Source organism: Orcinus orca, chromosome 5 (assembly GCF_937001465.1).
Source record: "Orcinus orca chromosome 5, mOrcOrc1.1, whole genome shotgun sequence".
In the NCBI taxonomy this organism is placed as follows: Eukaryota; Metazoa; Chordata; class Mammalia; order Artiodactyla; family Delphinidae; genus Orcinus; species Orcinus orca.
In genome coordinates this window covers 52474236-52501750 of record NC_064563.1, presented here as the reverse complement: position 1 = coordinate 52501750, position 27515 = coordinate 52474236, and the positions used below count along the sequence as shown (strand labels likewise).

Here is a 27515-nt window from a genome sequence, read left to right as displayed (position 1 = left end):
AGAATTTTCAAACTCTGTGCTTACTCTCACTGGCTGTTGTGAAATCCAGCTTGTGTTGTGTAAAGTTCAGCTCAGTGCTCTAGTTTATTAACCAAAAGCCTCTCTTTCTGATTCTCTTCAACTGGGGAATTCTCAATTTGCGGGGCGGGGGGTGTGTGTGTGGATATTTTCAAACAGAAAGCTTGAGAATTCCCTTTTTGGATCAAGGGGTAATTGTATGAAATTTATTGGAAAAGATTATTGTTTCCAAACTTTAACCTCCTCTGCAAGAGCACTTGGCAATTATCACCTACTTGAGCAAGTATTCTGAATGCTTAATAGTTTAGAAATCCTCTAAAAAATACCTCTTTTCCAGTGGTGGCAATGACTTTTGTGGGTAATAGCTTCCTTTAAAATCTGCTTAAGATACAGAGCTGGGTGAGCTACAAAGTACAACTTCTAAAGATAAAAGTCCTCATAACTAGCATTTTCTAAAGTTGGTTCAATTTGAATTTGAGCACCTACTATATTCACAGCACTGGAGGAGGGTATAAAGATAATTGAGACATAGCCCTTGCCCTCAGGTAGCTGAAAATCAAAACGGGGAAATAGACATGAAAACAACTAACTATAATAGCACCAGGGTAAATGACAGAAGAATACATCCTGAGGTACATTTTATATTCTCTGGGATACAAAAAGGAAGGCGCTCACTCTGCTTGGGGAGGTGGTGGACATGTAGACTGGAAACCCTTAGCAGATGAGATGACATCTAAACTGGATCTGAAAGAGTTTCAATGTATAAATCTTGAGTGTTGCGTCCTCTGTGAGGCCCTCCCTATCTAAAGTAGTCACCCACCACATTTCTAACTGCTTAATTTTCTCCTCAGCACCTAAGATTCTCTCATATTGTCCAGCTATGCGTTGGTTCCTTTCTCCCTCTACCCACCAGGCTGTAAGGTTCTTGAGATCAGGGGCATTGCTGGTTTTGCTCACTGCTCCATCCCTCGCTCTCAGAGCAGCAGTAGGCTTCGCTAGGGAGCAGTGTGATGGAGAATGAGGAAAGGACATTCAAGAACAGAAGGTTGTCAAGGAAAACAACACAGAGAAACCAAACTCTACACTCATGAACGTGAAATAGACTATTGTGGCTAGATTATAAGATGCATTAAAGGCATAAGATGGGCAAATTGGTTATGACCAATCATGAAAGAATTTTCTGAGGTCTCCAGAAAGCTGTGACCAATTTTTGAGAAGAAAATTGATGAGCTCTAACCCTCCGAAATCTTTCTAAAATGAGTGTCAATCTTGACCCAGGATAAAACTTTCTTGGGAGAATGATGCACCTTTAGCACCCTATAGGCATCCAGGAACGCAGTTGTCTTAGACGTTCTTCAATCCCTTTATCCAGGTCTTAAGATGGGATGTAGGGAATTTTTATATTTTTATTATTAATGTGCCCCCAAATGTGGATAAATTGGAGGCCATCATTAAATCTATAAAGAAAACATTGATGTAAGTGCACACAGAGCTTTAGTGAATTGAGTTCAGGACAGAATAATCTTAGAGCAAGTGGGGATTTGTTATAAACAGAATATTTTGTTTAAATATAAATAAAAAATAAGAACAATAACCTGCCATGTTCCCACACATACATTTTACATAGTTCCAAGAATGCTGTTTATCAAAGTAGCTCCCAGGTATTGGGATGAACCAGAAGCTTTCAAAGTGTTGATTGATCACTCTTTGCTAGCAGTTCACCAGGCTTACACAGCTACTCCAAAATCAACAGCCTGGAAGAAAATTATACAAGGTTTGGAACAAAGGCTGGAATGTTAGGTTAGCAGCTGCCTTACATTGCAGTAAATATGTCAATTAATATTCGTAAATGTCTAGAGGCATGATCTAGTAAGAGTACAGAATAAGCTGCATATGACAATTTAATTTTCTACCCCAAAGGAACCCTGGCTACTCCTCACTTTCGCGTAATAGAACTCTGAGAGAACTCTGGGTGGGTTTGCCCGTCTTCCTACTACTGAACTTCTTATAAGTCTTGGGAATGTTATCAGGGTATTGTGAGGTATTTACATCCCAAGTGTACCTGTTTCCATCTTCATCCATCAGCTGAGACTTAAGAGGTGTTTTTGGATGGTCACCAATTACACCCTAGTAATGAAAGGACAGCAAGAAAGTTCTTCGTGTTCTTTTATTGTATTCTTTTATCTTTCAAGGCACATGTTCTTTTTGAAGTGTTGAAATGGGATATTTGTGGGAGGAATTGAACTGCCCTACCCAGGAGATAGGAGAAGAGATAAATGAATCCCATGACTTTTTCTTCTGTGCATTTTGGGCTAAAATCATGGGAAAAGTTTATCATTTCCCATTATCAAATATTGCTTATTGCTCATTGGCCAGTAATGCCTCCTCTAACCATACTCAGTCCAGGCTATTTCCTGCATCATCACACAGCTCTTGGCAGAAGAACTCATCTTTTTGTACCATGTCAATGACCACATTGATCTTTTTACATTTGGTTTCAACAAGTGTCTATTGAGAGATTATTGCTAGGGGAGTGGTAGAGAATGAATCATTCACGAACCATTTCATTACCTTTTGTTATCTGAATGCAGGTGGATCTGAAAGACACTGACCTTTAAGAACTGTCACTTAAGACCTAGAGACCAGAGAATCTTTCCTAATAATAATGATATTGACTTTTGGCATTCACAGTTTCCTCTAAAGTATACGAAAGATGCTCAAATGAATGATTCCTTCTGATTTTTACTGTAATTTTGTGTCACAAGTATATTAAAAACCTGTGTTGTCTAATAGAAATATAACTGAGAACCACATATTAATTAAAAAATATCTGGTAGCTCCATTAAAACAGGTAAAAAGAAACAGGGAGACTTAATCTTACTAGTATCTCTTACTTAACCCACTGTATCCCAAATTGTATCATTTCTGTATGTAATCAATATACAAAAACTATCAACTAGATATTTTACAGTTTTTGTACCAAGTTTTAAAAACCTGGTGTATAATTTTAACTTACAGCTCCTATTGATTTGGAGTAGCCTCATTTCAAATGCTCAGTTGCCACATGTGTCTAGAGGCTCCCATATTGAGCAAATGTCAGATATGGATAAATAAACTGAGGTTCAACTAGATTGAGAGACTTTCCCAGGGCCACATAACTAGTTAGGTGGACTTGAATCCCATGTGGTCTTCTGGTTTAAACAGGAATTGGCTTGGGGCTGTGGTTTACAGTTTATCTGAATTTACTTGTGATATTGTGGGTTGAGGCTATATACTAGGAAGCTGGAGAGGTTATGAAGAATGATTCTACCATATGAACAAGGCTTCTTTATTGCTAGATCTAGAAATGCCATAAAGTTTGTACTTTAAAAAATAAGCTCCACGTGAAATTTGGATGCACAGTCTGGTTTGGGATAGCTGCTCTTGTCTCTGAACTCCTTGAAGGCTCATTTCTGTATTTATCTATTCCTATATTTATTCATTCTTTTAAGTATTTATTGACCATTTACCATAGTGCCATAGTGTCTGGTGCTGCAGGCGCACCAGTGAACAAAGCAGACAGGGTCCCTACCCTCGTGAAGCTTACATTCTACAACCTACAAAGTACAGCTGGTTCATAGCAGGTGTTGCAGTAAATGCTGGAGAATCAAATTTAGTTGGCAATATTCGATGTTGGTTTACCAATCTTCCTTCCAGGAGGACTCAGTAAAAATCTTGAGGAAAGGATAAATATATGGTTTACCCATATAGGGATTTTTTGTTTGTCTAGTTTTACTCTTCTAACAAATGTATTTGAAGAGGCTGCAATGTGAGGACACGGTACAAACTCTGAATTGACTCCATTTGGTTAAATTCATCTATTAGGATTTTGAGCATTTGGAGTGTGTGTGTGTGTGTGTGTGTTTGTGTGTATGTGTGTGTACAGAAGCATGTGTAGATTCAGCATGCACTTTCCCTTCCTTCAGTGGGACACTTTTACTGTATCCTTAAACAGACTGCAGGCACAATTTGTGTGATGCCTTTTGCAAATATCTGTTAGACTTTCTCAACTCAGAGAAAGAAAAAGATACCATTCCCTACTTCTAGCACAACTGGTTTGCTTTGTCTGACATTTTTTTTTTTTGCGGTACGCGGGCCTCTCACTGCTGTGGCCTCTCCCGTTGCCGCGCACAGGCTCCGGACGCGCAGGCTCCGGACGCGCAGGTTCAGCGGCCATGGCTCACGCCCAGCCGCTCCGCGGCATGTGGGATCTTCCCGGACCGGGGCACGAACCCGTGTCCCCTGCATCGGCAGGCGGACTCTCAACCACTGTGCAATCAGGGAAGCCCTGTCTGACATTTCTGAGTCATGAACTACACATTAAATTATTATCATGACCTAGAAACTTTGGCAGGGGGTTTCTACAGTACATTAGGCACCATGCTCCCTGCTCTCATCACCTTATAGTCCAGAAGAACTTCGGTGGAGGTGTGCTTTCATAAACTTTCCTACTTGGGCTCACTTGAATTTGGGGTGGGCAAATTGCCTGATCCTTTTATGACTCACCACATATTTACACAAGTTTTTTGTTTGTTTGTTTTTTGTATGTGTTTTGACTTGATGTAAATAATGCTGTTTTGGAAAGAATTTATAATGCACCCCTTTTATACCTAGAAGAAAGAAAGTCTGCTCAGCTGGTTTTTCTTTAGCCAAGTATTTTCATTTGACCCTTCTAAGCTGGCTAAACTTTGAAGGCAAATGCAGATATACCCTACTGTTCAAAATGGTGTAGAGATTTAGGAGGGTTAATTTAAAAATTCATAAATCCTTTGCACTATTCAAATGAATGACCTGTAACCTTTTTTTTGCCAGGTGACTTCTTTTGACTTAACTATGTCCAAATAAATGTGTTTATTTAGGAAAGCTCAATGCTACCAAAAACTGACATGCTAAGCATCTCCTATGGCTCATAATATGTATGAGAGATGTGGACCACCCTCTGTTTTCTCATTATGCCAAATAATGGAAAGTGGAAATCACTCTAATCCTTTCTTCTGTGTCTGCTGTACCTCTGTGAATATGATAAACTCAATCCAATTAAAAGTCATTACCTCTCCAAGGCTCAGCCGCAGTCTATAACCTTTTGTTTCACAATTCTCTCAATTATGTCTTTATCACAGGTAGAATTTTTAGCCATCTTCCACTTCAGTTTTCTCTTAAAAAAGAGGAAATCACTTTTAGTGTTTATTATTGTAGTTCTTGTTTTCTATACCATTCACTTGACTCTATTCATTGCAGCTTTGTATTATACAAGTTAATTCTTCCTGGGCATTTGTCTTATCTCCCTGACTAGATTATAAGTTCTTTGAAATCAGCAATTTCACTTTATTCTTTTTATTGTGACCCCCCACATGGTGCTTTGCATATAAAAGTCTTGTTGACTAAATAATTAACGGTCTGTGGTATGTGTTGGATCATAGTTGCTAAGATCTAATAGTGGTGATGAGTATTAAAAAGTTGAGTGAAGTAGATAGAGTAATACAACAGGGAGAGCAACAAAAACAACAAAAATAAAAACAGCACGAGGCTTGTTAAGTTATTGCATAATTATTTCATATGCTTTAGGAATCTCTCCTGCCCCCAGAGGATTTTCTTAACATTATATACTTTTGATAGGATTACAGTATTTCCAATTTTTCCTTTCAAGCAGTCATAGTTTATATACGTTTACATGGACTGATGAACAATATATTTGAATCAACAAGCATCTTACATGTTTAGATGAGTACACTGATGATTTTCTAGCTTCTTTAGCTCTGAGATTCTACAATGCTATGAAAAATGGATATTGCAATCAGTTATTTCATCAGTCAAGCAACATGATTCTAAAAGATTTTAACTTAACTATATTTAACAGCTCAACTATTAACTTAGCTATACTCAACAGCTATAACCTATACAAAAAGCAGTTTGTTAAAGAAGATTTATTGGAATGAATCCATAAAATGATCAGCAAAAGCATAAAACAAAATCACTGAGATTTTGCTTATTCTGGAGAATAATACCTGGATCGAAGTAAGAGTCATTTTAGATAATGTTGAAATAAGTAGGCAACACAATATTTTATGTATATACTACGAAATATGAAGTTACAAATATTTGTAACAGGTTTTGGGTATTCCTCTTTCGCAAAGCACCTTGATGAATAGATTCTTTTTTTGAGATTTTTTTCCACCACATAAATACAGCTCTCAAATTTATTTTGCTACTTTTGCTTTTAGTTAAGTTTCTTTGACCATCATAGGCATATGTGGATATTATTTGGGAAAGGAACATCATCTTTGAATAGTGTGGGACACCAGAAAATAGTAGTGCTGCCGTTTTCTCTGACAACTGTTGCTTTAAATTGGAGACTCCAGGGTGATCCGGCCGGTCTTCCCTCTGCATACAGCACTATTCTGAGGTCAAGCAGAACTACCTCTGGTCTGTTTAGCACAACTTTCAATTCAAACTGGAAGGTAAATGCTGTGGTTTGGGCCATTTATAGGCTGGTGGGAGTTTCACTGGCATCCCAGCAGTCCCACCTGGTTCACAGGAGAATTTTTAGTTTTTTTGCAGTGAAGTAGACCACGCAGAAATACATTTTTACTAGTTACATGACAGGGAAACCGTCCACTTCTCCATGTAGTTTTCTTCTTGGCTTATTTTGTAATAGATATGTGGGCAATGCTGTTTTAGAACCTGTTCATTTCATCATTTTGAGTTATTTAGAAGCCGTGAGAGTAAATCATCCCTTTTTTTTTTAAGTTGATGCAATTAAAAGAATTTTTTTTAAATTTTTATTTACTTATTTATTTTCTGGCTACATTGGGTCTCAGTTGCAGCACACGGAATCTTCGTTGAGGCATGTGGGATTTTTTGTTGTGGTGTGCGGGCTTCTCTCTAGTTGTGACGTGTGGATTTTCTCTCTCTAGTTGTGGCGCCCGGGCTCCAGGGCACGTGGGCTCTGTAGTTTGCGGCACGTGGGCTCTCTAGTTGAGGCGCGCGGGCTCTCTAGTTGAGGCGCGCGAGCTCAGTAGTTGTGGTGCGCGGGTTTAGTTGCCCCGCGGTATGTGGGATCTTAGTTCCCCAACCAGGGATCAAACCCACATCCCCGGCATTGGAAGGCAGATTCTTTACCACTGTACCACTGGGGAAGTCCCAATCATCCCTTATTTGATCCTTATGTTACTGTGAAGAACGTGGCGATTCTAAGAAATGAATGTGAATGACAACTGCATTTCCACCAAGAATTGAAAGAAGAGATTTATTCTTGTTTTTTTCCATTTTTTATTGAGGTAAAATTGACGTATAACATTATATTAGTTTCAGGTGTACTAATTTGATATTTGTGTATATTGCAAAGTAATTGTTACAGTAAGTCTAGTTAACATTGTCACCATACCTAATTACAAGTTCTTTTTGTAATGAGAACTTTTAAGATCTACTCTCTTAGCAACTTTCAAATATGCAATACAGTATTATTCATTATAGTCACCATGCTGTACATTACATCACCATGACTTATTTATTTTTTAACTGGAAGTTTGCACCTTTTGACCCCCTTTACCCATTTCACCTAATTCTGTAGATTGGCATGCCCAATTGCAGTTACTTATATTCAACTCTTAACAGCCATCACTCTTCCTAACCTCATTTTAGATCTTATTTTATTGCATAGTCATATACCTGTTACCATCTCTGTCTTCACTACTCAACTCTAAGTTTCTTGAGGGCAGAAGTTTGATTTTATTCAACTCTATACCTAGCCATAGCAACTTGCACAGTTCCAGGCACAGAATGGTACCAAATCAATGTTTTGGGGTGGATAAATGACTAAGTCTGAGAAGTAGCATCTTGGGCAAAGAGTATCACCCCAACACTTCAATCATCTAATTCCTCTCCTGATGCTAGGAAAGAATTGAAATCTGGGCACTTTTGTAGTCTATCTACCCACAAAATTTCAATTGGAATGTGTGATTGAAGCAGTCACACAAAACTGGTGAAGTCTGGGACATCTGTTTAATACTTAACTTTCATAGTATGGAGCCCACCAAAGATTTTGACAGTCAAATGTATATTTATTCCACAGGAAACGTTATCGACCAGTGCAAAAGTTTACTGGCACTAGCTGGTGATATAATGGGTAGTTTAAATCCTGCTAACTGCAAATAATTTTTCAACAGTGTTTATGATTGTGGTAGAGTTTAGTGAGGCAAAAGTACAGATAACATAAATATTTCGACAAAAGCCGATTGTACTGGAGCCATGAGTAAATTAGACCCAGTTTGTAAATAAATTTAGTTTTTTGCCAGCAAACATTTATAATCCTCTCTTGCTGCAAACGATAGTAATTTATATAGAAGAGGTCCTGAATGCCTTTCTCTAAAAGTCAGTTCTCATTAGGAGGCAGTGCCTGGTGCCCATCAAGTGTCTTAGACTGTGTGACTCAATTAGACTTGAAGGATACTGTACAGACCACCTAATGCTACTAGTTATTGTACATGTTGATAATGACAATTTCCAGAGACCATACATAGTTTGGTAGTCTATGAAGTTGTAATATTATATCATTCCCTTAAATACCTAGCTTGTGTTACCACTTAGCAATGTTGAAATTACCCCTTCTCAAATCATAAGTGCTATTTAGTGTATGTATACACATATACATGCTACATCTGTTCATATTTTTCCTGAAAACATTTTTTATCTAAGTGTATAATGTTTTCTCAAATTATAAAAAACCCTTTCTTTATGTTTTTCAGTGACACTCCATCCATCCCCATGGTTTTGAATGATTTTACGTTTAATATGATGTAGTGTTGGGAAACTCCATACGGGGGCTTTTAGAGTTTGAAATAGGGGCAGAAAATTGCACTCCTTGGAATCATCTAAACTTATTTTACACTGAAGATACTGTATTTGCAATGGGGCGAGAGTCCAAGCTGAAATCAGCTAAATCAAGGAATTTCCCCACAGAATCACTTTAAGATCATACGTTGTTGTCCTTGTTACCAAGCCTTGTGAGAACAAGGAACATTGTTCACTTTCAAATAAAACCTAATTTTGAGACTAACACAATTTCATTCTTTTGGGCACTCTCTGCTCCTTATCAAACTCAGAGTGTGGTTACGTTAGCGTTCTATGGCTTGTTCACATTCCTTTTTATCGGCAAGCCATTGCTACAACTCCCTCTTCTGCCAGACATGCATAATTATTTTCTTTTCTTTATGTAGGACTCCTGGCTATAAGAAAGCTCTTCTGTTTTGTAGCAACAGGGAAGGGTCTGCATCAAGTTAGCTGTGACAATGAACTTGAACTTATATTTACACTGTTTATTCAGTTCTCCTGCACACCTATCTTTGTTTATTATATGGTAGAAAGTGGAGGGCAATCTCATTTACTTTTTGATCTTCATCTTTGAGGGTTGTTTTGAATATTTTTACCTAGTTTATGTTAGAATTCAGTCTCCTTGTTACAAAATACACTCCCTGCTCCTTCCTTTAACTTGTAGCTCCTGAGTTTTGGTCTCTCCTTTGGAGGCAGCAAGGATCTCTGCCAAAAGCCACCAAGCCACACTTAGGTAATTATAATAAACAAGTTGGGGCTCTCATTTCACATGCAGAGCTGGATGAAGCAGCTCTGTGGTCAGAGGGATCCCAGTTGCTCCTCTGTTAGCAATGGCACATTAATGCACCCTCATGCTCTCCTCCCCAGCTTTAAACACTTTTTTTTTTTAAAGGAAGCAAATCAGGTCACTCTTTAGCATGTGAAGGGCTGCAGCTTTCTTCTGAAACCACCATCAACAACATAAACAAATTAGAGGTAGTAAACCACACATTCTGCCCACACGTAAACCACAGTCCTCACCAGAGGGCAGTCTACTTAATGTGAGAATAACAGCCCAGTTTTATAAGCCTCTACTGGGAATAAATTCCAGTTTTACTGGTTAGAACAAAGTTGGGCAGCCAGAGTACAGTCTCTCCTAGGTTACATGTTGGGAGAGACCAAACCAATTCTCAAAGTGTCTTTCCAGGAAATATATTTTATAAGCTTCTGGTACACCAAACTTTGACCATCCTTTGGTTTTCATTATGTAGAACTGAGATTGCTTGAGTGGAATGGACCTGGGGCTGAACTTGTCCAATGTGCTTATTTTATGGATAAGGAAACAGGGACCCCAAAAAGCTATGAGTCTCAAGCTCTGAGGTTACTCTGGGCAGTGAAGACTTATTGCGGAATCCGGACCTCCACGTCAGGGCTTGTGCCACTCCTGCTTTTCCTGAGTGCAGACGGCATAGTTTACAAATCCCCCAACTTGACCCATATGGGAGTTATAAAATATTCCCTATACCTTCCTGATGCTGATATGCTTCCTTTCCTGACAATGGTTGGTCCTCAACTAATGTGTCCAGCCCTAAACTAATGTGTTCCGTCATCAGTAAATTCCTGCCTGTGATAGTCTTTTCTTAAATACCTGTTTAAACAGTAATTTAGATAAGAGTGTCCCATTTGTGTGCAACAGGAAATGCCTGCCTTCTTTTAGATATGCTGGCAAATAATTACTGTAGATATGGCTTGAATACTGAAAGGCTGTACTCTGGTCATTTCAGACTGCCTGAGAGTAACCACCCAGTCTGCTGCGACATAATTTCAGGGCATTTCTATTTTACTCTAAATGAATCTGAAGGAAAATCACTTTGGGGATATAAAAAGCTTATGAGAAAAGCCATCAGGTCAAAGGTTGCCAAAAGTCTCTTAAAAATTTGTCTTGCTAAAAGAGAGTGGAGGCACATAGTTATAATGTAAAAGAAACAGTATGTGATATGTGATAAGTCTGTTCTTACCTGGTCATTCCAGTGGGTATTGGTGATCGGGTCTCCCTTAACAACAGAATAAGCCAAACATTAACCAGGTCATGTTTTTCCTTGGAGCAGTGCTCACAGAGCTTTAATGTCTTTATTTTAGCTGTTTTAGATTCTGTAAGTAGATACCAAAGGGCTTTACTGGTACCTCAACTATGAATTTTCTGACAATTACTTTCCCTAACCAGTTTTAAAAAACTTAATTCCATCTCTGATGAGGAACTTTTGGAAGTGGCCAAACCCATTTCATAAGAGCTTAGAAGCTACCAGTTTAATTCACAAACCATACTTCTTTAGTGAAATGTCTGTGAAATTCCTAGGAGTGTGGTGAAACTCTTAACCAAATTTAAAACCCCAGGACAAGCAAGGGATATGCCACAATCCCAAGAGAAAGATAAATGTTTGTTCACTGATTTGGTCCTTTACTTTCAACTCCTGTGGTATTTTTTGCCATCTTCCTCGCTTGCCTCCCAACACTCTTTCATAATTTTAGGGTCTTTTTGACAGCCCATAAACAGAATACTTTTAGGAAACCCTGGGGGAAAAAGTTCCATAAGGAAGAAATGGAATACTCTGGTACAAGGAAGTAGCAAATACTGGAGGTGCAAGGAAGCTTAGAAGATCACTGAAAAAATTCCATGTGCCAAACCACGTTGATACGTTATTTCACAAAAATAATGGCCTCCAGAGACATGGATTCTACAAATGCAATCCAGTGTCAGCAGATTCCATGAGGTCTACTTTCTTTTCACCCCTCTCTGCTGGAGGCAGCTCACTCTGAAGACCATGTCCATCAGCAGCTTCCATTCTATTAGATGCCTCTATTTTCTCAGCCTGTGCCTCCGGACCCTTTCTGCGGTGCTTCAAAGCTAGTTTAAGTCAGTTTTCTGGCAATTCGTTTTTCTTACTTTTACTAGTTTCCTTTCGTTGGGATCTTAAATTTCATTATCTGGGGCCATTCTCTCTCAGTTTTCTGCTGGCCAGTTCAGAGCCTCCTCCTTTGCTCTGTTTGTGCATCTGGCATGACCTGGGCTCCACCCTTTCCCCAAGCCCAGCGCGCCTTGATTGGTTGCGTTGCTGGTGCAGAAGAGCTGGCTCCTCTGCTTTCTCGGCAACAGGCCTCGGTCAACGCTCTGGAATTGTCCTAACAAGGGAAGAAGAGCATGTCCGGTTTGAATTTTGGAAGGAAATTGATGTCTTCCCCCTCCCTCCCCGCCCCGCCCCGCCCCGCCCTGCCCTACCGTTAGCAGGCACCAACTCTTGGATTCGTGTTCATGCGCTCACGTCCTACCAGGAGTTCCCCGGTGGGGCTTGAGGTTTGGCAGCGCCTGCTCTGCTCGTGGAGCTGGGCACGCATCCGCAGCTCTCAGCCACGTGTAATCCTTCCTGTCTGCTCTCAAGTTGGGCACAAAGTACTGGCGCTCGGGCTCACCCTCTTCTTTAGTAGCAATTAACCTTTACTACAGAGCTTCCTTTGAAGTTTGCTCATGTTTTTATTACAAAACTGCAATGAGGAACATAATGGGGGGAAATGTCTAAATTTCTGAGTTACCTAATCTGTTCAATTCCCTTGCTGGTCTCCTCCTGGCAGTTGTTTCATGTAGTTTTGATCTCAACCAGTCTGCCTGAGATTTCAAACCATGTTTCTGTCTCAGCCTATTTTTAAGATTAGTGAGCACACAAGCACACTACAAATGCACATGGATGTGTCTATTATATGCGTATGTGTGTACAGCTGAGTATATAGAACAGATTTCTTATTTAATGTCTAAGGAAATTTGTCTTAGAGTCAAACTACATATATATGCTTTTAATGTTAATATTAAACTCTATTTAGTTGCTAAATATTTTCTATCATGTGAAGAAGAGTAGAGAGGAAAATTATTTATGTTAGTATCACTAATGATAATGCTGAGTGATAAGTATTATATGACAGGTACGGAATGCTATTAATGGTGAAACTCAGGATTTTGAATGGCATCTGCCCGGAAGATTTGCAGTTAAACTAGGCAGAGGGGCCAAGTTAAACAAATGGTGAGTTATGTAAAACCCACAAAAAGAGAAGGCATTTTAGGCCAGCCTTGCAAATAAGAACCAAAGAATTATGAGTGAAATGGCATTTTTTTTCCTAGCCTGCCGTTCACAGGAGCTCAAATAAATGAAATCATTTTTCTCTGCTTTTCACTCAGCAGTAAATCATTGGTAATCCGAGGTTGGTAGGAAAGCAACTATGAAGCTCAAAGAAAATACAAGAGAATCTTTTTTTTTTTTCCTTAGGATGGGTAAGGACTTTCTAAGAAAAATGTAAAAATCACAAAGGAAAAATAGACTTCATTCCATACAAGTTAAAAAGTTTGTACAACGAAAACCCCATTAAAAAAAACAAATGATAAATGATCTACTGGGGATAGTAGCAAAAACTATATCAAAGGGCTAATTTCTTTATGATTAATAAGACAGACCAATAAAAGCCCAATTAAAGCTGCATTAAAAACAATGAATAACTTGCAAAAGGAGAAATAGAAATGACAAAAATATTTAGTCTTAGTAATCATTGAGATGTGAATTAAAGCAACAATAGATATAGTCTTTTCCATTGTATTAATAAAATTTAAAAACAAGACATAATAATAAATGCCAGTATGGTTGCTAGAAGTATAAATTGGTATACACCTCTGATAAACAATCTGTCAATACTCACTAAGCTTTCTTCCAGGAATCTAACCTAGGGAAATTAAAATAGATGAAAATAAATATTTATATGAAAGAACATTCATTTCAGTGGTATTTATGGTATCAGAAAATTAGAAGCAACATAAATAAATACTATGCAAATAGTTCACTTATTATGGATTTATATTATGGAATATTATGCAGCAATTAAATATAGTTTAATATTTTTAAAAACATAAGAAAGTGTTCATATATCAAGTGAAAAGGTGAAAAAATAAACTATTCACATGGTAGGGCCACAATTTTGAAAAAGCAAACTTTAAAACATATCTTTAAAGAAAAAAAGCAAGTTGCCTACAAGTTAAAGGGAAGAGTGGATTTAAACACTTGGGTTCTAGTCTTAGCTGACTTTGTATATACGGATTAGCGTCCTTGAGTATCAGGTTACACATTTGCAAAATGGAAGGTTATTCTTCTCACCATAGTTTTCTCATTGGATTGTGAGAAAACATAGATACATCTGTAGAAGTTATTATTATCAGTATTATTTCTGCAGTTTCCTCTTTGCAGATTCTGATACGTTTTCAAAATGCATCTCTTCAAGTGGAAACCTTATGGTAGTTATTCAGAGTCATAGAAATAAATACAGTCTAATACAAGTGTGGCCGCTTTCTTGGTTTCCAGGGATATCAGAACACCTAAAAGTTGAATTGAAGAGTTTGATTTCCAAGAGCATTTCCCAAGTCATTTGCCTCAAATTGAACAATAAGCTTGTCCTTCTGTCCTCCTTCAGTTAATGACACACCTAAAGGATGCAAGAAGCAAATTCCAGTAGCAGGCAGTTCAGATCCAAGAAGTTACAAGGGTTATTTATCTTTATGGGAGCACTGATGTATATAGCACTTCTTACCTGCTACTAACCTGTTGTAAATGTGTCCAACCTGTCAATATGATATCTGAGCAATGCTTTAATTAACTGTAGTTACAGCTCAGGGAAAAAATCTACCAATTTTTCCTCAATAACAGAGATTTAATGGAGATATGATAATTGAGATAGTTTGTCATTTAGATGAAATGTTTTAGGAGCTTTTTGGATAGTTCTTGAGTAATGTACATGGAGACAGTAGTTTACTTTGGTTTATGCAAATATTCAATGCAGTATGATAAACTGCATTTGCTGTTGAAAATTTCATAATGCTAGATTACGTTGAAATATTGTTGCATGTTTTGATACGTAAAACTCAGCAGTTTTATATTTCCATTTTTTGTTACCACAGCCCTTTTTATATTTAATTCAGATGGTACTAGATTAACAGTGGCTTGAAAACAAATTGCCTGAGTTTGCATATACATTTAACGCCTGCATGTGGATGAATAGGACCGTAAGTCTTTCTCCTGGATTTGCTTGACCTATATAAGTTGTTCTTTAGGTTTAATTGGATTTTTTTGCTATTGTAAGCAAAATTGCATTCAGGTTTTAAATTCAAATTCTTCTGTGCAGCAGCCTGGGCACACGTGTATTTTGTCACCACAGGAATTAAAATCCAAACTCACTAGTTTAGAAATTATGCATTGGGAAAGTTTGTGGGTAACTCAAAGGCATGGGGTCAGCTATGTCAGGGGGAGGGCCCAGATGGCTTTGTCTCTATCCTTTTTTAAGATTTGAGATCACTCTGATGGAACTGACAATATGACCAATTTAACCCTTTGAGGCAACAGGGGAGATTTTACTGACCTTTAATGGATAATTACTGGAGGAAATAGTTCTATTCATTTCGAAGCATTTTTGTTTCCTGCTGCTTAAATGGATAAGTCTATAGATTACACAATGTCTTCCAATTTTTAGTACTTCTCAAAAAAACCCCAAATCTTCACATTGATTGATAAATCCCTTTAAGAATCTGTAAAATAACTCTGCATTTGCAGTAATTAAATGTTACAACTCTAGAGAGATTTTTTTATATGTTTTTAGCTGTATCAAGAGTGCTAGTGAACTTTTGGCTCTTAGGTTGAAATGAAAAATCTCCCTGAAGAATAAAATTAGATAGACTTTATCAAAGGTGTTTGGACCCTGAAGTATATTTCTCTGATAGTATTTCTTTGGGGGCATTATTGAAATAGTTTCTTTTGATGTTGGGCTTGGAGAAAAGTTTGTAATCTATAGTGTTCCATTTCTACGGGTTTAAAGGTGCTTTTCAGGATCAAAATAATTTCCTATATTTGGTAGAAAAATATTGGTTTGGTTTAGTAGTTCAATAAAATTATACGTTAGGTTGATTATTTATGTAACAAGTATTTTTTGAGCACCTTTATGAGGATCTCTTGGAGAATTCCTAAGAAGTGTGTTTTGAGTTTTCCCTTTAAGGGTCTATTTCCTAGTTTGGAATAAAAGAATTATTCATATTAAACTCTAGGTAACAATAGGCAGAATTATTTGATCATCAGATTGAGGGAGGAAATTATGTGAGAATTCAAAGAAGGGGGATATTTATGCTAAATGGGATGGCAAAGAGATAAGTTGGGAGTTGACATAGAGAATGACTAGAAGTTGGATGGGCAAAGGGACTGAGATAGGGTAGCCTGGCAGGAAGAACCACTGAGCTCAGAAGTCAGGGATAAGCTTTTTCTGGCCTGGGGGCTCCTTCTGAGGAGTGTTGAGATTAAGAGAGAAATAAGATTGCTTTCAAAATGAAAGAGATTCTATTCCAAGCCTAAGAACTCTAGGTTTTACTTGTGGACATTAGGAATTATTAGAGGCTATTGCACAGGAATGTTGATATGCCAGGAAGATAAATTCAGCAGCATTGTACAGGCTCAGTGTTGAGGGATACTGGAAAGAGGTTGGCAGTCTGAAGATCCAGTTAGAGGACTGTTAGAAAATTCAGGAATGAAAACATGGATTGAAAGAATGGGATGAAGGTACAAATCTTGCAAGAAGAATGGACAGCATTTAATGACTGAATAGACTGAGGATGAAGGAGAGACAATATCTATGTTATTTTAGAACCTTGAATATGGATAATTGGGGGAAATATTATGTTTAATGGAAATGGGGAAGTGGGCAGGAGACTTGATTTGAGACTAGATGATAATGTGCAAGATTTTGTATATGCTGAACTTGAATGATAATGAGCTTGTTATGTTGAGATCAAATGTCTCATAGGAATAAGTTTGGGTCCTGATTTGGTTCTGTGCTTGGTTTAAATGGCATTATCTCATTGTTTGAATCAAGAACCAAGCACCTCATTAGAAAGATACTTTTGCATGTACAATCACTTTGCACTTCACAAAACTTTAAGAGAAGTCAGTACTTGATGGACAATTGTTAATAGGTTTTATAGTTAATTAATTTCCATAGAGAATCAGAGAAGGAATTAGGGATAGAACTCAGGTTTTCTACCCTCTAGCTCAATAAACTATCTTGGAAGATTCTAATAATTCATAGAACTGTAGGGTTGGTAGGATCTTAAGGGTCATCTAGTTCATCAACCTAAAGCTACAGTTTCTCCATATCATCATTAATTCATGACTGTCTAGGCTATATTAGAGCCCCTATGCTGGGGAATTTAAGGTAATCCATTTACCTTTGGATGGGTCTGATTGAAATCTGTCTTCTTGTAATTTTAACCCATTTTTCTTGGTTCCCTCCCTTGAAGGTCTACAAATTGAACAAATTAGGATTGGCTCTCAGTCCATAATCCTAGTGGAATAATCCTAGTGGAATCTTAGTGGAAACATGTTTATTTGCTTTAAGATAACTGAAATCTCCTTCAACTGGTGGGAAATTCAAGCCCAGTCATTATTCTTTATGCTTCCTTCCAGCCCCATGTTGCATAAAGATCTTAAGGCTGATACGGTGTGATCATTTACTACAGGTGTGGTGCTGTGCTGCTCTGGGGATACCTTAGAACTCCGGTGTTGAGTGTCCAGACTGCTAGTTACTCTACCCTGCTCTTCCCTCGAAGATGGTCTTGCCACCTCCCCCAGGGCACTGCTCCATGCAGAGGCCCTCTGATCTCTACCACTTCGCAGTCTGGAGGAAATTCACTGTCTTTTTGGTGCACCCCAAGACACTGTCTTCTCTTTTTTTCCTCTGGAAAACTCACCTAATTTCTTCAAGGATTTTAGCTTTTACAAATGTCCAGAGGAATCACTAGCATCAAGTAACTTTAACTCTCTGTGCTGTGTAAGTTACTGAGGCAAGGAAATACCAAGGGCTTGACGATGTGTTTGAAATGAGAAAGGAAAAATAAAGAACAAACATAAATTAATATTCCAATAAATAATCCTGCCATATAAATTTAAGCCTTGTTGCACATGGAAGCCTTTGGAATCTTTCATGACTCTCCTACAATTTAGTCCAAGATATCATTGCATGATATAACTTTCCAAGACATTGTATAATGCTATTAGCTCCCAATTGGGGATGGTTTGCAGGATTGTAGGTACACATATGTTTACTTCTTATCTCTACTTTGTTCATAATAATATTTAAATTGCTGATTGTTTCCCAACTGCATAATAGGTTGAGCTGGTCCATGAGAGAACTGGCAGTTAAAGATTAGTTCATTTGATTTATGGATTCAACACAGATAAACCAAAGAGGCAATAATCCCTCCCCCCTCCTTCATCTGTGAATAACAGATTTTAATGCAGGCATAATTTAACACTGGTCTTTCCTATTTTGTCTTTAAAAAGCAACAACTTTATAAGGTTAAGATTGAGATGTGGAATTCTGTCTCTTCTATATTAGTAGGAATTAATGAACTTTTTATTTATTCACAGGTAATGAGTGTGTGTATGGCAGCTACCCTGAAATTCCTTTGGAAGAAATGCCAGATGCAGTTGGAGTAGCCAGCACTCTCTCCCTCAATATTCAAGAGCCATGCTCTCCAGCTACATCCAGCGAAGCATTCACTCCGAAGGAGGGCTCTCCTTACAAAGCCCCCATCTACATCCCTGATGATATCCCCATTCCTGCTGAGTTTGAACTTCGAGAGTCAAATATGCCTGGAGCAGGCCTTGGAATATGGACCAAAAGGAAAATTGAAGCAGGTGAAAAGTTTGGGCCTTATGTAGGAGAACAGAGGTCAAACCTGAAAGACCCCAGTTATGGATGGGAGGTAAGAATATATTTTGAGTTAACACATTTATATATATTAACATGTGTAAAGAAGAGATTACTTTTTTAAATGTCCATAAAATAAGCAAATTCCATTTGTTGCAAAATGTCTTCAAATAGATTTTTAAGGATGAACCTCCCTTACAATTTCACTGCTTGGTAGAAACAAAGTATTGCTTAAAGATATGGCATGATAGAAAGGAACTCAACTGGTTCCTTGAATGATCAAAGGATAGTATCTTGAAAACATACTAAAGGATAGAAATATAGTTTTTTTATTAGTATTTGGAAACATTGAATATGGCCATCCCTACGGTATGTGGCGTAAGCAAACAAAAGTCATCATATGACATGTTCATTGTATTTTATCTTTTCTTTTTTGGGAAGGGGGTTTGGAAGATTGGAGGAAGCATTAGTCTTCTCCATTTTGTGGCTTTGAGTTAATTTGGTTTTACTTTCATTCTATGTGTTTATTTTGCTCTGTGTTCTAATATATTTTACCCCTCTTATGATAACCCTGCTTTGATTCTACATGCTTCCAGAATGTGTGTACTGTACTGAATCCTGTGATGATTATATTCAAATTGATTTAATGAGTAATTCATGTATAAAAATGGCAGCAAAAAACAATATGAAAATCAGTTGCTAGTTTCAGTCATTCTTTTTATAGAACCCATCTGTAAATATGTAAGAGTGGGAAGTTATGGTCTAATCACAAAATCTAAATAAATTTTGTTTCATTAAGGACAGGTAACTATGTCATTCTTTTGAGTTTATAATTTTTGTACAAATTCAGTATATATATATATATTTCCCATTTATTTTTATACCTTAAAAACTTTTGTGGTTAAATCACAGCATCATAGTTCCTGGAATATCTGACCTATATCTGAAAAACTTGTAGGAAATTTCTACATGGGCAAGAAAGTGTTTTTTGGAGATGTGATTGACCTTTGGTTTCACAGTATTTCAGTTAGACGGAAATTGGATAGATTTATTTTGGTATGTTCTCTTAATATTTACGATCATTAATAGAATATCTGGTTAGCTTTTTAAATAGAAATAAATATGCAGTGCCTTCAGGACTTAATTTCAATTTTTTGTCCCTTTGCTTTATATGTGTCCCCTTATGAAATCTGCTTAAAATGCCATAATAAAAACAATTCTTGTTCAAATTCTGAAATGCTAAAAGTTAAGATCTGGATTTCACATAATTACAAATGAGAAATCCTTCCTTAGTTTTGTTCTTAGTCACAGCTTTGGTAAAGTTGTGGTTTAGCTACATTGCCTCTAGACATGTACATTGATAAGAGATTGTTAACAAATCACTGTAGCATTAACTGATATGTGAGTTGAATACGTTTTAAACCAAATGCGTACAAACTTTACGTCATTATTGTTCACCTTAAAATAATGGCTATAAACATTCTACTAATAAGTAACTCATTAAACTTTTATTACAAAATCTCTAGAGTTAAACAACAAGTGCAGTACTGTTCGAGATTATCCAGAAGGCTTGGAATAAACCAAGACTTAATAATGAAATCATTTTGCAATTCCAGGGTTGGTAAATGCAAGTCTGTGCCTTTTTAAACAGTATAGCTGTGGATTCGGGGATGAACCTGGGGATAGTTCTATATTTAGAGGAAATTTAAAAATAATTAATTTTTTTCTCCTTGGAGTAAAATATCTTCAATATATACATGGGCAAATACTTACCTTGAAAAATGTAAAGTAATTCTTTTCATTATGTCAAAACTGAGTTGTTTTATTGCTTGGAATTCAAGATAACTTTACAAATAGTTCATGACTCTTTGGCTAAAGATCACCCATTTCCTCTCTCTCCTTCAAGAATTCAGTTGATGGTCAATTCGGTGGTTTTCTTTGCCATTTTAATGGTCTCTCGCTTCTGAGATTGTAGACTATCTGCTCTAGGTGTATTGTGAACAAAACCAGAGAAAGAGCTTTTTTTGGTGATTTTGGCAAACTTGTTATCCACGGAGGAACAGTTGAGTTCTTGACTTTAGTATTTTGTTTCTTTAAAAAAATCTTACCATGGTTAATACCTAATCCAATCATGATCAACAAAGGCACTTGCACAAAGGCATCTGACCTACTCGCATGTGCTCTTTTAAATTGTTCTCATGTCATATTGGCCCTCAACTGTAGCTGATTTCCCTCCTGTTTGGTTGGACAAATAGTTGTGATTAACTAGTGTGGCTTCTTTTCTGATACTCCTAAAAAATGATGAATTGAAGGATAAAATAACCTCTTAGGCCAAAGAAAATAAACATGAACAGAGGAAACCCAGATTCAGCAGTTATTGAGTACCTACTATGCATCAGATTCTGTACTAAATATTTCCTTGAGAGAAACCCAGCCTATCATAACTGAACAAGTCATTCCTATCTCTAGTACTATGCTTGCTCTTTTCTCCCTTCAGAGTTCCCCTCCTTGTGCATTTCCTGTTTAGTAAATTGCATTACCATCTGTTCAGTTGCTCAAGCCAAAAAAATGGATCATCTTTGATTGTTCTCTCTCCCACACCAACCATGTCTGATTTATAGTTCCTATATTCTATCAAGCCTCCATTCTTTACACATACTGGTCTCCCTACCTGGGAATCTCCTTTTCCTTCGCATCTTTAGCAAGTTTCTATTCATTCCTCAAGTTCTCTTCTTCCATGACATCATCCCTGACCTTTCTAGTCACAATTTAGTACTGCTTACATTTTGTCTCACCATAGCATCAGGTAAATCCATGCTAAAAAACTTAAAGCATTGTGCAGCACCCAGACTGTTTGCCTAGTTTCCCTAATAGAGCAACATTTCCGTGAGAGCTGGCATAGTTGTATCCACTAAGTGCAATGTCTTGATTGTGTCCTATCTGTGCTGCCTGTGGTGTTGTCTAATGCTAAGTATATTACCTGAAATAATCATACTGGATTAGTCGGCTCAGGCTGCTATAACAATATGCTACAGACTGGGGGGCTTAAACAACAGGAAATTTATTTTCTCACAATTCTGGAGGCTAGAGTGTGAAGTAAAAGTTTCAGCTGATTCTTTTCCTGATTTGCAGATGTTGCCTTCTTGCTATGTCTTCACATGGCTATTCCTAGGTGCATGCACATGCACACACACCTACACACAGAGAGAGAGAGGGAGAGGGAGAGGGAGAGAGAGGGGGAGAGGGAGAGAGAGAGGGGAGAGAGAGAGAGAGAGAGAGAGAGAGAGAGAGAGAGAGAGAAGGCGGTGGTGGTGAGCACACTCTGACGTCCTTTCTTCTTATAAGAACACTAATCCTATTGGATCAGAACCTCACCCTTATGACCTCATTGAACCTTAATTACCTCTTAAAGGCCCTATCTCCAAATTTAGTCACACTGGGGTCTAGGGTTCCAATATAAGGATTTGGGGGTGGCTTAAACATTCAGTCTATAACACAGACATTTAAAAATAATTGTTCAATAACAGAATGAGTGAAAGAATAAGTGAAAGAAAGGATGAATGGGTATAGGATTATGTTACTCTGAAAGAGATGACAAGTGAGGACTTAGGTAGGCCCATGAAAAAGCTAGAATCTGGATTTTAGACATGTAGAATGAAGTCTTAACTCTGTCACTACTGTGTGATTCTAGGGAAACTACTCCAAATCAATTGATTCTTGCATTTTTATTTGACTAATGGGCTAATAATAACTGCCACACCTCATTAGCTGTTATGTAATTAAAATTAAGTAAAGAGATATGGTAGTTTCTTCAAAGAAAGTTTTTAAAAGAGAAAGCTCAAAGATAGTATTGCAGTTAGGGCCCACCTTTCTGAACCCCATTTAAGTAATTTTTTAAGTTAACTATATTTCCCGAAAGGGGCACTTCTGGGGAATCATTTAAGTTTGTATTTTTGAGAAATAGGTTATTTTTGAAAAAACGTTCTATAGACCAAAATATACAGTTAGGTAAACTTAAGCCATAAACATAAAAAACATCATTTGTGTGATTTCTCCAAACCAGTATTGACTTAATTAAAGAAAAACTTTAAAAATATTATTAGAGTTTGGTAGTGATTTCCACCTTGCAAAGCATATGACTTATCTCTAACAAAGAGATTTTCCAAGACTAGGGAATGCTGGATTGTCTCTAGGACCTAAAAGTAATTAGTGATAGAACACTTTTTCTTACGTTTAGAACTTTAGAGTTACTGATTAGTGAAGAATAATTTAAAAAATTCTCTTGGTTCAAGTTGAGGTTTTCTTGTATGTTTCCTTCTAAGATGACCATTATGTGATAACATAGGAATTGCTTGGCAGAACAGAAGGGAGCAGGCTTCTGGAGGGAGACCTCCGAGGCTCAAATCTTCTTTAGGGTTCTGTGTGCTAGTTGAATGATTTGGGAAAAGTTACTAAATTCGTTGTCCCTCAGTTTATTTGCATGTTACATGGTGATAATAATTGTATGTACCCACTTAGAATTGTTGTGAGGATAAAATGTGACATCGTGTGTTAAAAGCCTACCAAAGAGCCTTCTATCTGGTAGAAGTGCTTAATAAAGGTGAAAAGCAACAAAAGCTTGACTAAAACACAGATCTAGCCCAGGGTCATTAGATAGGGCAAAAGCCAATTATATTTTATTTACTGATTTTTCTATAAATTATTGCTCTTTCTCCCACTTGTTTTCTAGAAGTTCAGTTACCTCCAGGATGATCTAATTATGTGACTGAGTTTATTGAAAAGGAGGCACTGATTGCTTCCTAATTAAGAATTAAAAGAAGGATTCAGGAGAGATTCATAAATTTCTTTTTAAGCCAAAGAGCAATTTGGGTGGCACATTTTTTAGTAGTCTGGAAATGGGTCATTGGAAAAAGAGAGTGAAGTTTTGTTTCTTTGGAATATTGCCATTTAGCATATTTTCTTTGCCTATATTTGTTGTCATTGGCCATCATAAAACTCTGCGAGTAGATGTAAGTCAGTGCACCTGTTAGGTGCCAAATCTTCTGTTCTATCTGTCTCACCCAGAATTGCTCCAGATTACTTTGATCAGTTAAAATACCAGGTATGAACTTGGCTTTTCATTTTCTCCCCTCAAGCATACACATATTCAGACTTAGAAAAATAATGACATGAGTGGACAGTAAATTTCTCTTATGTTGGGTTAAATAGATGGGAAGGAATAGGGGAAAGAGATTTTACAGGAGTCAGACATTCATTAAATAATTTTGATGCAGTGCTTTGACAATACACTATATTCTAGCAATGTAGTCCTGAAATGTGATATTACAATGAATGTGTGCTTCCCTATATCATTTTAAAAGAAATAGTTCTCACATTTGTAAGTTTGATTTTGGGTCCTGTGGTAATGCCTTACCCATTGAAACATGCAATCTATGTGTTAACTGAAACATGAGCATACATTAAAACAACAACAACAACAACATCAAAATTTCCAGATACCTAACAACTGAGTTCAGAGTCAGGAGGTTGACAATCAAATAATGTATGTTTGGTAACAAAGAAAAATGGGATAATTTTAGAGATAGGTACCAGGTACCTTTGAATGGCAATATTTCTCTCTTGATCTCCTTGGGCCCAAAATGAATTTTCTCTGGTTTGGCATTGATTTCAGAGAAAATGTTTATTCATTAATGAGAAGGTACGTTCACATGACAAGTTGTATATCCTTAAAGCTAGATAACTAAAAAGTGAAGACCTTTGTCTTAATAATTCTGAAATGAATTGATTCCAATAAAATTATTATGCCACCAAATATCCCAAAGGGTGTCTTTAATAGGTAGTTAGGAAAGAAAAATGTAATCTAATAATAAATGTATAATACCATAAAACCTTGTATAAAAAGTATTTATTGTTTGCAATATTTTTTAAAAGGTGGCAAATATAGTTTGGATATTAAATTTTACTATGTGAGGAATTAAGACTCCACACTTCCACTGCAGGGGGTGTGGGTACGATCCCTGCCCGGGAAGCTGAAATCCCACATGCCTGGTGGCCAAAAAAACCCAAAACATAAAATAGAAACAATACTGTAAAAAATTCAGTAAAGACTTTAAAAATGGTCCACATCCAAGGGAACTTACCTTAACATAATAAAGGCCATATGTGACAAACCCACAGCCAACATCGTTCTCAACGCTGAAAAACTGAAACCATTTCCTCTAAGATCAGGAACAAGACAAGGTTGTTCACTCTCACCACTATTATTCAACATAGTTTTGGAAGTTTTAGCCACAGCAATCAGAGAAGAAAAAGAAATGAAAGGAATCCAAATTGTAAAAGAAGAAGTAAAACTGTCACTGTTTGCAGATGACATGATACTATACATAGAGAATCCTAAAGATGCTACCAGAAAACAATGAGAGTTAATCAATGAATTTGATAAAGTAGCAGGATACAAAATTAATGCACAGAAATCTCTAGCATTCCTATACACTAATGATGAAAAATCTGAAAGAGAAATTAAGAAAACACTCCCATTTACCATTGCAACAAAAAGAATAAAATACCTAGGAGTAAACCTACCTAAGGAGACAAAAGACCTGTATGCAGAAAATTATAAGACACTGATGAAAGAAATTAAAGATGATACAAATAGATGGAGAGATATACCATGTTCTTGGATTGGAAGAATCAACATTATGAAAATGACTCTACTACCCAAAGCAATCTACAGATTCAATGCAGTCCCTATCAAACTACCACTAGCATTTTTCACAGAACTGGAACAACAAATTTCACAATTTGTATGGAAACACAAAAGACCCCAAATAGCCAAAGCAATCTTGAGAAAGAAAAACAGAGCTGGGGGGAATCAGGCTCCCTGGCTTCAGACTATACTACAAAGCTACAGTAATCAAAGCAGTATGGTACTGGCACAAAAACAGAAATATAGATCAATGGAACAGGATAGAAAGTCCAGAGATGAAGCCACACACATATGGTCACCTTATCATTGATAAAGGAGGCAAGAATATACAATGGAGAAAAGACAGCCTCTTCCATAAGTGGTGCTGGGAAAACTGGACAGACACATGTAAAAGAATGAAATTAGAACACTCCCTAACATCATACACAAAAATAAACTCAAAATGGATTAAAGACCTAAATGTAAGGCCAGACACTATAAAACTCTTAGAGGAAAACATAGGCACAATGCTCTATGACATAAATCACAGCAAGATCCTTTTTGACCCACCTCCTAGAGAAATGGAAATAAAAACAAAAATAAACAAATGGGACCTAATGAAACGTAAAAGCTTTTCCACAGCAAAGGAAACCATAAACAGGACAAAAAGACAACCCTCAGAATGGGAGAAAATATTTGCAAATGAAGCAACTGACAAAGGATTAATCTCCAAAATATACAAGCAGCTCATGCAGCTCAATATCAAAAATTCAAACAACCCAATCCAAAAATGGGCAGAAGACCTAAATAGACATTTCTCCAAAGAAGGTATACAGATTGCCAACAAATATATGAAAGGATGCTCAACATCACTAATCACTAGAGAAAGGCAAACCAAAACTACAATGAGGTTTCACCTCACACCTGTCAGAATGGCCATCATCAAAATATCTGCAAACAATAAATGCTGGAGAGAGGGTGTGGAGAAAAGGGAACCCTCTTGCGCTGTTGGTGGGAATGTAAATTGATGCAGTCATTATGGAGAACAGTATGGAGGTTCCTTAAAAAACTAATAATAGAACTACCATATGACTCAGCAACCCCACTACTGAGCATATATCCTGAGAAAACCATAATTCAAAAAGAGTCATGTACCACAATGTTCATCAACAGATGAATGGATAGGGAAAGGTGTGGCACATATATACAATGGAATACTACTCAGCCATAAAAAGAAATGAAATTGAGTTATTTGTAGTGAGGTGGATGGACCTACAGTCTGTCATACAGAGTGAAGTAAATCAGAAAGAGAAAAACAAATACCATATGCTAACACATATATGTGGAATCTAGAAAAAAAAATGGTTCGCATGAACCTAGGGGCAGGACAGGAATAAAAACGCAGCTGTACAGAATGGGCTTGAGGACACGGGGAGGGAGAAGGGTAAGCTGGGATGAAGTGAGAGAGTGGCATGGACATATATATGTAAAATAGATGTAAATGTAAATGTAAATGTAAAATAGATAGCTAGTGGGAAGCAGCCACGAAGCACAGGGAGATCTGCTTGGTACTCTGTGACCACCTAGAGGGGTGGGATAGGGACGGTGGGAGGGAGATGCAAGAGGGAGGAGATATGGGGATATATGTATATGTATAGCTGATTCACTTTGTTATAAAGCAGAAACTAACACACCATTGTAAAGCAATTATACTCCAATAAAGATGTTAAAAAAAAAATGGTCCACATCCTAAATAAATAATAAAAGTGAGAAAATGCCAAGAGAAAAAGTGAGGCTTAGTTAATAGAACCCTGAACATGATTGTCATTGAGGCCCAAGAAGACATTATGGATTCTCTTAGAATATAATGAAATCAAGAAAAGAATGTGCAATTTATTTTATTCATCGTGTCCTTCCAGAATACATAGCAGAAACCATATCTCAGGTTGTTAAAAGAGAATAATAGCAGTTTACTCTCCTGAGGCACCATGAACTACCCCTAGCTTTGACCTGGGCTCAAGAGGGATATGTTTTTTTGTGTGTGTGAAAATGTCAGAGTCCCATTACCCCCACCCACATATGCTCTGTCATCTTATACTTTCTTTCATGAAAGGTATTGATGAAGTTCAGCATGTCTACTCATCTTATGGCTGCTTTGACACCTCTAGTATTTCCAAAGTGTAGCTGA

The 27515-nt window shown here is 37.2% G+C and overlaps 1 protein-coding gene across 7 annotated transcripts in view; it reads left to right on the top strand.

The window, feature by feature from the left end:
• The window catches only part of MECOM (MDS1 and EVI1 complex locus), a 568305-nt gene that overhangs the window by 262086 nt on the left and 278704 nt on the right, over positions 1-27515 (top strand). For all 7 annotated transcript variants that reach the window (XM_012533299.3, XM_033429566.2, XM_004270573.4 and 4 more), the window contains exon 2: positions 18360-18697. In XM_012533299.3, the coding sequence (XP_012388753.2) occupies positions 18360-18697 (338 nt within the window). The remainder of the gene's footprint in view (positions 1-18359; positions 18698-27515) is intronic.